At 47.3% G+C, this 17,159-nt stretch overlaps 1 protein-coding gene across 2 annotated transcripts in view; it reads right to left on the reverse strand.

Annotated features, from left to right (window-relative positions):
* Window positions 1-14,143, reverse strand: part of ITIH6 (inter-alpha-trypsin inhibitor heavy chain family member 6) — a 36,928-nt gene extending 22,785 nt beyond the window's left edge. For both annotated transcript variants that reach the window (XM_088794874.1, XM_074323792.2), the window contains exons 1-5: window positions 14,000-14,143; window positions 12,657-12,811; window positions 7,922-8,032; window positions 6,857-7,104; window positions 4,538-4,707 (exon numbers count right to left, since the gene is read on the reverse strand). In XM_088794874.1, coding sequence (XP_088651000.1) covers window positions 4,538-4,707; window positions 6,857-7,104; window positions 7,922-8,032; window positions 12,657-12,811; window positions 14,000-14,101 — 786 coding nt within the window. In that variant the 5' untranslated portion in view covers window positions 14,102-14,143. The remainder of the gene's footprint in view (window positions 1-4,537; window positions 4,708-6,856; window positions 7,105-7,921; window positions 8,033-12,656; window positions 12,812-13,999) is intronic.
* Window positions 14,144-17,159: the final 3,016 nt, after the last annotated feature.

A 17,159-nucleotide genomic window follows, 5' to 3' on the forward strand; every position in this document is an offset into this window, starting at 1 on the left:
TGTGGAGTGATCTAGACTGGCTTGTGGCCCAAGGCTCCAAGAAGCAGGATCTCTGTAATATATGAGTTCCTGTCCATGAGAGCTGGGCTTGCACAGTCTTGAGAGCCCCTAGGGACATTTTGCCTGGGCTCCAGGAACTGTAAGTATTGTTTTAACCTCCCTCTATAGAGTGAGCCTGGGGCCCAGCTCCGTTGCTGCCAGGGGCTGGGAGTTTGCAGGGCCTCCCTCTCCTCCTTAAACCTCCTTTCTGCTGTTGCTGGGCAGAGCAGGGAGGGGAGGAGAGAGCAGAGGCTGAGCGAGTTGTTTGTTCAGAGGGGATTGGTTAGACCAGGTGCAGATGCCTAAGGCTGTAGGGGATGTGATTGGCTGCTGACCCCTTCCCCCACTCCATCTCTCCCTCCGCAGAGCCTGTGGGCTGGGACAGCTGAAGGAACGGGCGGGAGAGCAGGAAGGGCCCCCAGGACCAGTGTCAGCTCAGCCTAGGGAAGTATGAGCTTGCTGAGGGTCTGTGCTGCTCAGTATCCTGAAGCAAGCCCTGCCCTAGGATAACCAGTTTATTCTCCTCTCTGCCATTCAGGCACTCTCTGATCACAAGGCTGGACACTCTATCTCCTCCTCCGTCAGGGGATCTCGGAGGACATGGGAAGACATCTTGCTCTTCCCCTCCACCTCAGCCTTTGAATTAATTCACAAGTGCATGTCTCCACTTTCTCCTGGCACTCTACAGCAGTTCCCAAAGGCCTGGGTCAACCAGCCTGCAGCTGCCCAACCTAAAAGCAGAGGCCAGCTGTCACCTCTATTGCTCGCAGACATGGGTAGTTGAGAGCTTCTGGGGAAATCACATGCCCACCTCTCCACCGTCCCAGGCTCACCGGTGGCCCCACACCTCACACATCCTATAAGCCAGAGGCATGCATGAGCCAGCTCACCAACCACTCACTCTCCTATGGGTGGTTGTCATGCCCTTCTACTCTCAAGACATGTCTCCCTTCCTTCCTCATGAACAAAATTAATGACACCAGGCCATGTCCCTTGGACTACCTACCCACTCCACCCTGACACAGGGTCCACATCCCCATGCACCTCTTCTCTCTACTGAAGGACAAAACAGTCCTGCCTTGCACCTAACGTACTACTAGCCGCTAGCACCTCCTCCACCCGTCAGGACCCTGCTTTCCTACCCACCCCATACACCCTACAGGATCTTCCTGAGAATATAAAGTTTTTGCGTCTTTTTCCATCCACTAAGGCAACCCCCATTGATCCCAATCCCACCTAAACTTCAAACCAGCTTCTCTCCTCCCTGCAACACGCCACGGTCATGAAATCGGCACCTGCGAGGGTCTGGTCTTCTCCATGTCACTCCTCCACCCAGCACAGACTGGCTCCCACCTCCACCACACACTGACCCTTCTCTCACTAATGGCAACAATGTCCAAACTCAGTGGGTGTATTTCAGTTCTCATCGGACTGCACCTCCCCAGTGAGTTTCACAATTGATGGTTATTTCTGCTTTCTTCGAGAATCTTTTCCCCCGAGATTCTGAGATGGCGAACTCTCCTTGTTTGACCACTAGCTCTCTGGCCCATCTCATTCAGTCTCATTCTTGGGCTGCATGTTCTCCCCTGGTCCCTTAAGAAGCGTGTCCCAATAATTTTCAGTCATGGCATGCAAGAAAATGATTCTGTTTAGGTAGCACAATGGAGGGAAGTGGTGGGAATTTACAGCTCTGAACAGGCTGTTGGCAGTTGGTGTGGCCGGACACCCTGAGGGACGAAGAGAGCAACAGCTCCTTGAATGGGAATCTCTGCCTTAGCAACTGCCATCGTGGATCTGCTCTTGTGCTCCACACATTCTCCCTGGGGCATCTGGCTAGCTCTCTTGGATTCAATGGCTGAATGTCCACTGATGACCCCACGTCTCTTTCTCCAGTCCAGTGCTCTGCGCTCTTCCCCCTCCACAACCGCATACCCACTCACCGTCAGACATGTGCCCTTAGATGTCTGAAGATGCCTCCGATGCATCCTGCCAAACAATAAACTCATTATTCCCCAGCCCCCATCCTGCCCTTGTGTGCCTTTGTCATTTAGAGGTGCCATCATCTACATGGTCACTCCAGATACAAACCCGAGTGTCACCCCTGAGTCCTCCTGTGCCCCTCCCTCGCTCGCACATTCAACCAGCCACCAACTCCTGCTGGTTTCACCTGCTGGATCTCTCAGGTCCACGCTTCCCTTCAATGCCAAAACTACAAAGTCCAAATTCAGGACTTCTTTCTCAGGTTTCCCTGCTTCTCTTATGGCCCCTCCCATCCATACATCTTTATGACACCTGCTCGATCAAGTCTTTCTAAACACAAAGCTCATAATGTCATGCCTCTCGTGGCTCCCTGGTCGCCTGAAGACAAATTGCATGTTCCTTATCATGCCCCCGCATCACTCGCGGCCTTCAGGCTCACCTCCTACCATTTCTTGTGCCTAAAACCAATGCTCCAGGAACTCCAACCCACTTGTCATTCCCTATACACCCTTGGATATTTCCAGCCTCCCTTCTTTGTACCATGCGGCCCTCAGTTTGCGAGAATACCTTTGCTCTCTCACAGCTCTCCTCCAAACTTGGCTCTCTTCTCACATTCTTTAAGACCCAGCTCATTCTTCACTTCCTCCAGGGAGCCTTCCCTGAGCACTTTCTCCCCTCATGATGGCTTCCATCATACCTTGGGTTATCATTGAAAGGGCCCTTCTCGTCTTATGACAGTATTGCCTCTCTCTGTTTCACCCAGAGACAGTGAACAGGTGTGATTCACCTCAGGTTCCCAACATCAGCCAGCAGTGGGTGTGACACATATTAGGGAGTCCGGACTGACTGAATAAAGGGGTGAATGTGCTGGGCTTGGGAAGATGGGCATACTCGAGTAGGAAAGGGAGGTAAACTGAGGGTTCTTGTTGGGGGGGCACAGGAGTCAGGACACACGACAGATGGGAGTATGGGTCACATTATGTATTGCCTTACTCCACCTATTCTACCTGTGTTTCTACTCCAGACAATGGTGGAAACAGTAAAGAATAAACAAGCAGATAAATACCTTAATTCTCTCCCTCCCCCAATATCAGATTAAGAGCCTGCTGCCACCTACTGGCAGGGTGCCCTCAGCTCCTAATCTGAGAAGGCGAATTACTTTTATTCTCCTCACACAGCAGGCTGTGCCATATCCCTGTGCCTCTGCACATGCTGTTCCACCTCTCTCTGCATGCCATTCCCATCACCCTATCGGCCCAGGGAAAGATGGACGCTATTCATTCTTCCCATGTTAATTAGAAGCCAATTCTTTTAGGAAGGTTTTCTTAAAAACCTCTTCAGCGATACATATCTGCACATCGCCTATTATAGATTTATACACATGCTTAGCACATTTTATGATTGTCATGGTTCTATGTATCTGGCTCCTTCAAGACCGGGACATTCCGGAGGGAGATTAGGGGCTGTGTCCACCTCATTTCTGAGTTCTCAGAGTCAATGAGTACAGGACTGGGCTAGAGTAGCTCTGCTCAATGGAGATGTGCCCACATATGGATGGATGGATGGATGGATGGATGGATGGATGGATGGATGGATGGATGGATGGATGAATGAATGAATGAATGAATGAGTGCACAAAGACAAGTGTAACCAAAGCACTATATTAGCCCAGAGCAGAGAGAGGACTTGCGAGTGGGGTGTGGTCATCAGGGAGGCGGCATTTGAGCAAGGTCTTTAAGGACAAGGAGGACACTGACCAGTGGGGAACAGAGGGAGAAGATATTCCCAGCACAAGAGATCGTATGAGCAAATGCTCAGACATAGACGAATGGCAGGTTCAGGTGCTTTGGGGGAACAGGGGTGTGGTGTGGTGTGTGGGGGGGACAGCTGGAGGGTGGTTGTGTGCTGGAGGCAGTGAGAGGTGTGGTGGGGAAGGCAGGCTGGGACCATACATCTCAGGCTGCTGTGCAATCGTTGGCGTAAAGCCACAGGGCTAGGATCAGTGCTCTACCCCTCTGGTAAGGCAGGAGAACTCTGCTTGTTCTTCATGAGTGTGGGAGCTCAGAATTTAAGTGGTCCCCGTTTAGGCAGATGGCTCTAGTGAGGCAAAGAGAATTTTTAAAAGTTAGAGAGCGCAAGAAGGTCCAAGAGAACATCAGAGTATCAGAGCTGCAGAGAAAAACGTGACAGCCCATGAGTGTGAGACACCAATTACTGGCCAATAATTCACTTTCCAAAAGGACTGGATAAGAGTGGACTATGACTGGATTCAATTAGGGACAGATTCATTTGGAATTCGACTCAATGTATACGGTTCCAGGTCTCCCACCCTTTGGGGGGAGCACATGTGCCCCCCAAGGTGTGAAGTCATGTGTCACTGCACATCTTCTTGTTCGTGTTCACTAGTCTTCCCTGATCCCTGGGGAGAACCAAATGAGCAACTTGTGGAGGCCAGACTGTTGCCCAGGCCTGTGTGACTCCAGAGCCCATGCTCTTCCCATTCCCCTGGCCCCCTCACCTGCACATCGCCAATGATGTCCTCCATGACTACATCGTACTGGACCACGAAGTCGGCCATGATGCCTGAGCTGGAGAAGGCAGACTGGTCTTGCAGTGTGGGACAGAAGGTGATTCGGACACAGGTCTCTCCCCTCTCAATTCTGGTAGATGGAGGCAAGTCAGCCTCACCTGCATAGGTGGGAGGCTGGGTTGGGATGGCATGTAGGGCTCACTAGGCTGAAAGCCAGGCAAAGGGGCATCAAAAGCAGCAATACCTGGGGAGGGTGGCAAGTAACCCCTGCACCTCCTGCTGCTCCTTCTGCCTAAAACACTTTCCTCCTGCCCAAATGCCACACTCCTTCCTCCCCAAATCCTGCAAGGAGCTCCCCCTGCTTTGCCTCTTCCAGCAAGCCCAGCCTGAAAGACCCAGGCCTCCTCTCAGCTCCCGGGCTCTGGCAGTCTGATCCTCACACACAACTTTGCCCTGGCTCACTTGCCATCCATCCCGGGGCCCAGAGTCAGAAAGCGTGTCATGCCCCCAGGTAGTCCAGGGGCCCGGGTCTTCTCCCAGAGAAGCCATGTACTCAGTGTTGTGGAGAGAGGCAGACACACAGACAGGGCTTCGCTTTCCTCCTAGGCCCCTTAACTGCTGTAGGGAATTGCAGTGTACCAAGGGTCTCCTCTCGGATAGAATTTCATGTATTTTCTTCTCCCTCTGCCTTCTGACTCTCAGAATCACGTGTGTGAATAACCCTTTTAGCGCCTCATGAAGTCACAGATGGATTTCTGGTCCCGGATGTTTGCTGAGCTGGCCACAAGATCAACTGCTCTGGAATTTCAGTCCAAGACAAATGTCCATTTAGACATGTCTCTGTGCCTCCCTTTTCCCCCAGAAAATGGAAACTTGGGAATTCTGTGCCCCCTCCCACAGCCCCCATTCCCCCGCCTTCTTGCTACAGCTGTCAGGAAGCTTAGGGGCAAACTGAGCCCCTATACTCTCTGAGGCGCCTGCTTACATACATTCCCTTGGCTTCCTTCCTTTCAGAGGCCTTTGTTCTGTTTTATCCCCACAGGATTGGCTCTACCCTGTGTTTTAACCTTTAAGGAGCAGTGGGAGGGAGCTGCCATTTTTAGCTTAGGGTTAAGAATGCAGGAGGACTCAGATGCCGCCTGTGGGGACCTGGAAAGTTATTCACACTCCCTAAGCCTCAGTCTCCCCATCTGTAGCACGGGAATGACAATGGCTCCAATTTCATAGACAGTGTCGGCGGGGATTAAATGAGACCCTTTATATAAAGCATTTAACACCACGCTTGGATCTAATAAGTGCTCAATAATGCAGCAGTTACTGTTATCATCAAATCTTCATTACTCTGCAACAGTGATTTGCAGGGAAGAATTTTCTCAAATTCTCGTCATGGTCCTGGGCCACAGATGGCATCTCCTCATTGTACAGATGGAAAAAGTGAAGCAGAGCATTTCAGTGATGTGCCGTCCGTCCCACCTTAGGTGAAAGCCAAAGCTGGGACTAGAACCCAGGTCTGTGTGTCTGTCTCTCTCCTTTGCATGCACCATACTGTGTCTCTGGGTTTGCGTGGTCAAATGAGCCAGGACCTCCCAGCTAAACAGCTTGGTGAGGGTGGCCACACGACATGGGCGATTTCTCTCTGCCTGTGCACTCGTCCCAGAGGAGGTTGGTAGGCCTGCTTGGTGGTTCTCTGATCTGGCCGGATACCAAGTTCACCTGCAAACTGGTTACAAACAGATTCTTGGGCCCCTCCGTAACCTACTGAAGTGGACTCCAGAAAGTGGCGTCCAGGAATCTGTATTTCTAACGTAGTGATTCTGATGCTGCCAGTCTGGCCTTCAAACACCTCTCAATGAAATTTGAAGCAAGGCTGGCAGCCAGGACATCTCTCTGACCTACAGGCTTCAGACGGTATCATCAAGGACAGCCTGCACTTTATATTAGCCTCACACTGTCCTTCCTTTCTGAGTGGTGATTCCAGAGGGAAGCAAGATTTGGCCAGTGTGGCTTCCACAACACTTAGCATTGTCAACACATGACTTCATGGAGCCCACCCAGCAACCCCTCCCCAATCTGTATTTTTTCTTGAGGGAAATTATGACTCTGTGAGGTTATTGAACTTGCTATTTCACACAGCTTGGAAAGATCAGACCAAGTTTGTAACCCAAATATCTTTAACTCCAAATATGATCTCTCCTCATTTTTTTGAATGTGGAGGTATGTTGGCAGTGAACACAGAGCAGAAGTGGTACTAGAAGAAAGCTCGGTGTAAAGAGCAGTTTCCCATTCAGGGTAGTTTTGCCGACATACTTGTATGGATGTTTGTGCGCAGGCGGCTGGTCCTCAAAGGTGGTACTTGAACATATTCAATGCCCGTTCTTTCTGACACTGTGACCTCTACACTCAGCCTTGTCACCAGCTGGCCAGGCCTCAGGCTCACCACCAGCTGATACTGGCCCTGGTGACGCTGTAACAGCTCCTCGTAGGCCAGGGAAAAAGTCACCTCAGTGCCTGCTGCCAGGGTGGTGGAGATGCGGAACTTCTCTGATTCCCGGTCCCTGGGCATGAAAAGGAGGAGGGTGGGAAGGGGATGGGATCTCATAAGGGGGAGGGAAGCTGTTAGTGACCTAGTTCTGCCCACCCCCACGCTTTGCCCAGTAGACTTGATCAGGCTTCTAGTTCAACTAAGTCTCTTGTCCACAGTTAGTCATCCACTCATCCACTCATTAATCTGTCCTTCTCCCTCATTCATCCTCCTAAATATTCTGCCTGAGAGATTCTACTACAGGCCGTTTAGTCATAAGGAAATTGTCGGTGAAAATCTGAATCTGGAATAGCACAATAAGGGGCTAATGATTTCTTTTACAAAAAGAGTTTTCAATTAACGCAGTATGCCTCTTCCCCTTTAAATAGCCCCTCATACCCCCCCCCATGCTTTAGACTAAGCTTGTCTCAGTATGCAGTAGTAAAACCTAACATTTACGTGCTTGTCGAAACTCTTCTGGAAGCTGGGAGGAAACACTGAAGGAAGACAATACATTCCTGCCAGCAGAATGGAACTCAGGAAACAGGATTCAATTTGGAAAAATCTCATTTGAACATAACCTTACCGGAAGATGCCAATTCTTAAGCAAGCCACATCCTGCTGGCAGGAGGAAAGTAGAAATGGGGAAGTAAACTCCCGTTTGTTGAACACCTGCTCCTTACAGGCTTTGATATTCATTAAATCACATCATCTTCTTGTAATTCTATGAAGTAGAGATTATTGTCCCCACTTTGCAGAAGTAGAGACTGAGGCCTAGAGAGAACATGTATAAGCCCCTGATCACACAGCTAAAATGAACTTGTCACGCTTCAGATTGGATGGAGCCTTACCTGATGCCTACATGAGCAGCTGTCTTTCCCTGCTGATGGGCTTCCTCATAGATTTTCTTTGCCTGGTGCTTCTCTTTGACTTCTGCTACGTAGACTTTATTGTTGATGGTCCTGATGGAGCAGGAAAGAAGGACAAACAGAGAAAAAGACAGGATAAAATGAAATGGTGAGAGCCAGAGAGGGAAAGAGATATATAAAGAAGATGAAGGAGGAGAATGGGAGATGGAGAGAGAAAAAGAGCAAAATAGTACCATAAAACCAGAGTGAGAGCAGGAACAGGAAGAGAGAGGAGAGGAGACAGAAATAAAACCAGGTGAAACAGTTATCATTATTTCCTTTTGTCATGTGGGGAAATAGAGACCCCACAGTTGGTATGTGATCTGCTGTTAGAACTTTCTGTTTCCCAAAGTGTTGAATGAATTCCATGTTTTGGCACACAAAATGATTTGAGGTGGAACACAACTGAATATTTTAATTATAATTGTTATGTATTTACTGTAATGTGCATTAAACATATAAGTATCACATTGAACCCATGAGCTCACATATTATTTCTTAGGATAAGACTAACTTAGGTAATCTTAAAAAGTGTATTTAAAGAAAATGTATTAAGTAAATAATATGGTAGGTGGTACAGGCAGTAAAAATTATGAAAGCAGAATGCAAATTTCTGTAAAGGCATCTGACCCTGAGTAGGGAGGGCACTTTGACTTCAGGGAGCTCAGAGACTGATGGGATGCTAACTCAGACTTGCTTACCCCTGTTTTTCCCATTGCTCTAAGGAAGGTAATAAAGCATAAAGGAGTTCAAAGAAAGGAGAGAGCACTTTTGCCCATGTCTTCAAGAAAGGCTCCTAGAGGATGTGGCCTTGATTCTGGGCCTGAAAGACAGGGCAGATTTGGATAAATGGTCTTCACAGGCCATGCCTTCTCAATCTCCTTTGTTGGCTCCTTCTCTTCCTTGGTCTTGATCTTCCCTTCCCCTCCCGTCCTATTCCTTTCCCCTCCTCTGTTTTTTCTATAGTCACTTTCTAGGTAAGGTCATCTAGCCCCATGGCTTTAAATATCATTTATACACAGATTAATCCTAAATCTGTGTATCTCAAGAGTGGACTTGTCCCGTGAACTCCAAATCTATATATCCAATTGCTTACTTGATATCTCCAGTAGAATGTCCAATAGGCACCTAAAGCTTAACATATCCAAAACCGAGTTCCTGGCACCTCCCTCCCCCACCTCCCCAATCTGTCCTCCCTTGGACTCCCTTATCTCAGGAAATAGTTGTTCAGCTGAAATCTTAGAGTCATGCTTGACTCCCCTTTTTCTCTCACACGCTACATCTAATCCATCAGGGAATTTTGGCTCTATCTTTAGATACATTCAAAATCTGACTATTTCTCAGCACTCCCACAATTGCTACCCTGGTCCAAACTACCACCATCTTTTACTTAGATAAATGCAATATCTAACTGGGCCCACTCTTTAAAGCATTGCCTCCTTATTATCTGTTCTTTTCACAGCAGTCAGAGTGATCCTGTTAAATCCTAAGGCAGTGTCCCATCTTTGCTCAGAACTCTCTGTGGCTCCCATCTCAACTCAGAGTAAAAGTCAAAGTCCCTGGCCCTACACAGTCTGGCTCACTGTCACCTATTTAAGCCCTTCTCCTCCTACTCTTCCCCCATTCATTCTGCTCCAGCCACACTGGCCTCCCTAACTGTTTCTTGATTTGTTTATCACACACCTGTGTCAGAGTTTTTGCAATTACTGTTCCTTTTGCCCGGAACACTCTTCCTCCAGATCTTTGCAAGTCTTATACCCTCTCTTCCTTCAGGTATTTGTTCAAATGTCATTTCCTCAAGAGAGACATCCTTGATCACTCTAAAATAACACGTTCCCACTCACTCTCTAGCTCTTTTGCTCTACTTCCTATTTCTTTGTAGCACTTCTCATCTACAAACTGACATATACTTCCTTGTTTATTTTTTCCTTGTCTGTCTTCTCCATTGGACTGTGAGCTCCTTGAGGGCGGGGATTTTGTCTGTCTTGCTGGCTGCTGTATCCTCAGTGCTTGGAATATGGCTTAGCACACAGCAGGCACGCAACAATTATTTGTGGAATGGACATTTTGGACAGAAAGCAGGAAAACACAGAATGTGTTTCAGGGAACAACAAGTAGTTAGTCAGGTTTGGCTGTAGCAGAGGAGCAGGGAAAGGAGGTATGGAGGAAAGTTTGGAGTGGTTGGGTAGGCCTAGATAACAAAGGGCATTGAACACCAGACTCAATGAACTCATATGGCAGTGAAGACTTTTGCTATGGAGAATGGGAGTCATGGATAAATCTTGAAAAGTGGAGGGATGTTTCAGGGCTGGCCTTTGAGGAATAATAGATAGTGCGCTGTCCTAGAGAATATTAGTGCAACTCTGTAAGAGGCGGGAACAACAGTCTGTATTTTGCAAATGGAGAAACTGAGGTACGGATATTGGGGTAGTGGTGGTGGGGAGAAAATTACTTGACCAAAGCAGCAGCTTCCAGGAACACTTGAGGAGGATATGCAGACTGCAGAAGAGACCACTCAGGCGGTAAGAGTTTCTAGGCAGCTGAAACAGAATAGTGGCTGGGCTAGTGTGGGGGTAGCCTGAACTGGCATCACCCCAAGGTCTCCTGGAGGGTGTGGGGGTGTAGGGTGGAGCTGGTCTGGCAGTAACACACTGGGGCCTCTGTGTGTGCTGCCTCTAGCCAACATACTTTCCACAGAGTCTGCCCAAGAACATTTCCTCCAGCCTGCTTTGCTTAATGTTTTCTAAAAATTTCTTTTGGTTTTTTTTCTATTGAAGCAAAAATCCAAATTCTGTCTGACTGCTTGGCCCTTGCATCATTTGACCAACAACCTCTCTAGTTAGCACCCTGTACTCCAAACCTATGTCTGCTTGTTTGCCTTTGGTCCCCCTGAGTCCCTCACTTGCAGTGATCCTGGTCCCTTTAGATCCTACCCATATGGAAATCCCACTCCCAGGAAGTCCTCCTTGACTACCTCACACCTCTCCCCTGAACTCCCTGGCCAGCAGCACACCTCTCACCTCCTCCAAACTTTCCTCTCTCCAGGAGAGTGCCAACTGCTCATCAAGGCCAGGAGGTTCCTGATGAGAAAGCGCAGACTCCAGGCCTGCTGTTGAGGCTTACAGGCTGTTTATAGTACAAGGCCCCCCTCCAGTAAGGGAGTCTGAGCAAGGGCTGAAAGTCTGCTTGTGCCAGCCTCACTCATCTGCCAAATCTGAGTCCCTCTCCCCAAAGGCTTTTTCTAACTCACAGTAAGGTGCTATATGGGCTAATGAGGCCCCATTAAGCTTCCTTTATCTGCTCCTCCTCCCACATTCACTCTCTCAAGGAAGGCACTGTCATTTACCAGGTCAGAAAAACTGAAATCAGTTACTTGCTCCCATATACATCAGGTTGTTTCTTCCCTGTTATGATCTCTCAAATCCCACCCCCACCACACTGCTTCTGCCCTCGGCATCCCTTGTGGTCATCGCCACAGGTTCCTTACTGAGCTTCCTGCTTCCCAGCTGGCCCCTTCAGCCCACCCTCACTTCATTATTGGCACTCCTTGCTTAAGACCTTGCCAAGTCTCCTCATTATGAGCCATAGTTATTTCTAAAATGGGGTGCTCATGCTCCAGGGGGTGCTGGGGACAAATCATGAGGGAGTAGGAAAAGAATAACACTCTACTTATAGGTTTTTTGCCCTCATTCCTTACATTTTTGCATTTGCTTTATAATGTACCTAATATATTTGCTCAATAGTATATTGATATAATTTATAAATTAATAAGTATACATATCTGGAGAGTACATGATCAATTTTTCCTGATGGGTGTGCAAACACAAGATGGTTTGGAGACCATCAAGTAAAGGCTAGGTACTTTGTCTGGCATTGGCAGCCCTCTACCACCTCATCTCTCCTTACCTCTCCAGTTTCATTTCTGACCCCTCTCTATCCCTGCTTGTGCCCTACACTCCAGTGACACTGAAGTACCTGCAGTTCCCTTGATGAGGGGATATTTCCTCCTGTCCTCCTTTTGCCCATATTCCGCAGCCCTGTCCTCACCCTGCTTGCCTAGTGAACATCTCATATTTCAAGCCTCAGTTTAGGTGTCATCTTTGTGAGGCTTTCTATGATTGCCTGGGGTTGGGGAACTGGCCACTATCTCCTGGTAGGCCTCAACATTCCCACTATCCCACATTCACACTTCTCTTTCCCCCCAGCATACTTCATTAAAATTATCTGCTTCCTTTTTCATGTCTCCCATTTGACTATGTACTCTTTGGGAGTAGGGACCATGTGCAATTCATCTTCCTCTTCCCATAGTATCCAGTACAGTGTAAGTCACACAGTCAGCATAAGTAAATGTTTGTTAAAAAAGTATCAGCTAATATTATCAAGGACTTACTATGTGCTCAGAGCTGATGTTAATATATATTTTCACATATATTAACTCATTTAATCCTTGAGGATGGGCTCTAATTTTGTCCCTATTTTACAGATATGTAAAATGGGACTCTGAGAAGTGAAGTAACTTGTCCTCAGTCCCATAGCTGGCAAAACCAGGATTCAAACCCAAGAAGCCTGATCTCAGAGCGCATGCTCTTCATCACTATGCTCTGCTAAAAGAACAAACAAAAGAATGAGTGAATATATGCACGAATGAATGAAACAGTGAGTTTGGAAGCAGACTTACATAGTGAAATTGGAGATAAAGGCGAGGTGAGGCAGATCCAAATCAAAGATGGCTTCATGGGCCTCAGCATGTGGATTGAACAGGACAGAGGTGACCAAGGTGTGGGCATAGCGGGAGACCACAGTAGCACGCATGGAATAACTCGTCATCAACAACTGGGAGAGAAGGCAGGCAGGTAAGTTAGGTAGACTCTATCCTTGGTCTAGATGGGCTAGTACTTGGGAACCCAGGACTCTTGAACAGGCTTTTGGGTACAGGTGGAGAAACTGAGGTCTAGAGAGGAGAAAGTGTCACTGTTTTCCATTTCGTGGATCTGTCTAACATTTCAGTGAGCTTTACCAAGTCTAAGAACCAAAGACTCACAGAAGATTATAAATCAAGGGACCTCTGGACAAGGGCTTCTCCAACTTTAATGTGCACATGAATCTCCGAGAGATCTGGTTAATATGCAGATTCTGATTCAGCAAGTCTGGGGTGGGGCCTGAGATCCTGCCTTTCTAACAAGCTCCCAGGTGAGGCTAATGCTGCTAGTCCATGGATTTTATTTGAGCAGCAAGTCTTTAGCATATGACAAAGCAACTGTCATTCATTGAGCCATACTCTGTGCAAGGCACTGAATATATATATATATATATATATATATATATATATATATATATCTATCTCTATCTCTATCTCTATCTCTATCTCTATCTCTATCTCTATATCTATATCTATATCTATATCTATATCCACTTTAGGGTCTCAGGTGTGAAGAATTGCACCTGATAAGTGCAATCATACACTAAAGGCACGATAAGCATTTGGCGTCCATGATCTTATTTCATCCTCACATTGGCTCTAAGAGCTAGATGCTATTATTGTCCACATTTTATGAATGTGTTAAGTAGGCCCAAAGACTGAGGTGACACAGCAAGATATTGATCTTCTTCCTCACCTTTCCTGAAGCCAAGATCCCTCCATTTACCTACACATAATGTACATCTAGCTCATTCTCAGTGTGGGGAGTGGGAAATGAGGGCTTTTGGGATCAGATGGACCTAGGTTCAAATTTGGGTTCTGCCACCTCCTGTGCCTTAACCTATGAGCCTCTGTTTCCTCCTCTGTGGTGGGGATAATTGAGCCTACCTCACAGGGATTATGTGAGGATTAAATGAAATCATAACTCTAAAATTCCTGGTGCAGCACCTGACATGTGCTCAGCAAATAGTAATTCTTTTCTCTGGCCCAAGCTTATCAGTCGTGGGACTGAGGAAACAGGCTGAATAACCTTCCCCTATTCTCCCCAAGGAGCTAATTTTCTCACAAATCCCAGAGCTTTGTTCCCTCATCCCACAACTGACCTTTGTGCTTGATGATGTGGGGGCAGGAGGTCCCTGGTATGTCAGTTCAAGGAGAATGGTCAGCAAAAAGCTGACACAGTTGAGGCACCTCCACCCAGACATGATGCCACTTCTGGCCCAGGTCTGCTGTTCACGTCCAGAAGATCTGAGCCTGATCTCCAAACTCTTGCTCTTTTAAACCTCCAGGTATCCCTTCTCTTGAGAGGGAGGGACTATTCTGAAGGGTGGAGAAGGCTCTGAATGTAGCATTGAGGCCCACACAAGCCAGGATTGTCCAAGAGCTGGGGCTGGCATCTTGCCTGGAGAGGGGCCAGTTTCACGCCTCCCTTTTTCCCCCCATCCAGCTGTAAGATGAATGGAAACTAAACATACTAGAGTGCTGGGTTTGTCTGTTTGCTATGTTGGCTTAGGGTGGAGTTTTTCTTTCCTATAAACATCCACAGGAGCCCAGTAACTGAGGCCAGAGAAAGGTCACTTAGCACTGGTCATCTTAAAAAGGTAGCAGATATGAGAGAGGAGTGGGGCAAAGCCCCAGTCCTGTTCTTTCTGGCACTGACTTTAACCTTGAGACAGGAGGGACTTACACAGGGTTCCATAAAAAATAGGGTTCCCACAGGCATGAGACTTACAATCTCTAGAATAATCAGAGGCCAACACAGGCTAGGGTAGGACTGAGAATATAACAGTGGTTCTCAGTTCTGTCACTTACTGACAGTGTGATATTGAGCAAGACCATTAACTGCTCTGTAGCCTCAGTTTCCTCATCTATAAAATGAGGATAACAATAGCACATACTTCGTGAAGTTGTTATGAAGATTGAGGCTGTAATTTTGGAATGCTTGGCTCATTGTACGTGTTCAGTAAATATCAGCTGCTAGGTCTAGAGTGGGATGACGCCCGCTTGAGATCAAAAGTATGGGAAACTCTATGTTCCTCCAGAGTCCTGGATGGGGGAGGGATGGGGGGATGCCAAGTTGATGGACATCAGTCTGTCTGTGGGAACCCGGAGATGCTCTGGACTGTGTCTGCAGGTACTGTGGAGGGAAAGAGTTAGGAGTGGGGCCGAGAAAAAGTAAATTACTTAGGAGACGTCATCAAATCGCAGCGTGAGGCAAGCCTCTGTAAATCTACCCTGGAATTTACAACAAATCGAACAACTATAACTCCACAAAGGACTCCATGCACAACAGACCGGCAAGACGAAAAGGCCCACTACTGAATTCACCTAAAGATGGGCGAATCGTGCGAGCGGGGAAGGAGGGAAGGGAGAAGTGCAGAGATGGAGCCACGCGGGCACAGGACGCAGACCTAGCTTAGTGCTCCGAGCTCACTGCATCCCGGAACTACCGCAGCTGCGGGAGAGGGAAGAGCTTGGACTGCTAGGGCTCCGCTTATGGCCCACAGAGCTGAGGGGGTAGCATATAACACAGATGAAACCAACGCTCACAGCAGAGACCTCGGAGAAAAGACTGAGGGAAGAGGGCTGAAAATGGTGGTTTAAGCCCTCATTGCTGAGCAGAGAATGGAAGCCTTAGGCACTGAGACTAGCCGCCCCCTCCCTACCCTCACAGAGCTCGCCCCGCCCCCACCTGCCTAGTGCTAGAAGCAGAACACTAGCGGTGTCAGATCAAAAGAACAGAATATTTGCTGTTCTGAGAACTGTGGTCCGCAGACACAGATTCGCAGAAAACTAGTTCCGGCAAAGGGGAAGGAGCTGTGGAAGCAGGACTGGCTGTGGCGGTGGTCGCCGCCATTGCTCTGGGCCATCTCTCGCAACTCACCCCGCCTCCGTCCCCACCTGTCTGGGGGGATCCCTGCAGGAGTAAACTGAGCTGCTGAAACAGACGGACTCTGAATCTGGTGCAGGAAGAGCTTTGGAACTTCAAAAGCTCTCCGCATACCTACATGGACACTGCGCCCTGTGACCCAGGCTAAATGTCAACAGAGGAGAAGCCCGTCTCCCAAGGAATCCCCCCATTGTGTGAGAAGCTGGAATAGTGCAGAGAAAACATAGCACTACTGTGTGAGAGAGAGAAAAAAGGCTGCAGTCGGAGAGAAAATAAAACATTCTACCAACAAGTACTGGAAAACAAAAGAAAGACCTCTTCCTACCAACCTGTTGCAGAAGCCACTCCTGTAGCAGTCTAGGAAGAGAAATAATAAATCAGTAATTGCCATGAATAACCAAGGCAACAAGACAGCTCAGAAAGAAAGTGAAAAGTCTCCAGAAAAGGAACTTAAAGATATGGAAATATGTGACTTAAATGACAGAGAATTCAAGATTGCAGTTCTGAAAAAACTCAACGAGATACAAGAAAACACAGAAAGGCAGTTTAATGAACTCAGAAACACAATCAAAGAACAACATGAACATTTTACGAAAGATATTGAAATTTTAAAAAAGAACCAAATACAATTTCTGGAGAGAAAAAAAAGACCTCAATAGAAGTGAAGAATGAAATAGCCAGTCTAGGTAGTAGAGTTGACCAGATGGAGGAACGAATCAGTGACATCGAAGATAGAAACCTGGAAATGACACGGATGGAAGAAGAAAGAGACTTGAGACTTGAAAGAAATGAAAGAACTCTACAAGAACTTTCTGACTCCATCAGAAAGAGCAATATAAGAATAATGGGCATACCAGAAGGAGAAGAAAGAGAGAAGGGAACAGAGCATATATTCAAACAAATTGTCGATGAGAACGTCCCAAACTTGTGGACAGAACTGGATCCTCGAATCCAAGAAGCAAATAGAACACCTAATTACCTCAATCCCAACAGGTCTTCTCCAAGGCACATTGTATTGAAGCTGTCTAAAATCAACAACAAAGAAAGAATCCTCAAGGAAGCCAGGGAAAAGAAGACGGTAACTTACAAAGGAAAGCCCATTAGATTATCATCAGATTTTTCAGCAGAATCTCTACAAGCCAGGAGGGAGTAGAACCAAATATTCAAACTATTGAAAGAGAGAAATTATAAGCCAAGAATAATATATCCAGCAAAGATATCCTTTAGATATGAGGAGGAATAAAGACCTTTCCAGACATACAGAAGCTGAGGGAATTTTCGAATAAACGACCTGCACTACAAGAAATACTAAAAGAGGCTATTTGACCACCATCAACAGGGATAATTTATGGCAACCAAAACATAAAAAGGGG

The sequence above is a fragment of the Rhinolophus sinicus genome, chromosome 18, assembly GCF_057876585.1.
Source record: "Rhinolophus sinicus isolate RSI-liver-muscle chromosome 18, RSI-T2T, whole genome shotgun sequence".
In the NCBI taxonomy this organism is placed as follows: Eukaryota; Metazoa; Chordata; class Mammalia; order Chiroptera; family Rhinolophidae; genus Rhinolophus; species Rhinolophus sinicus.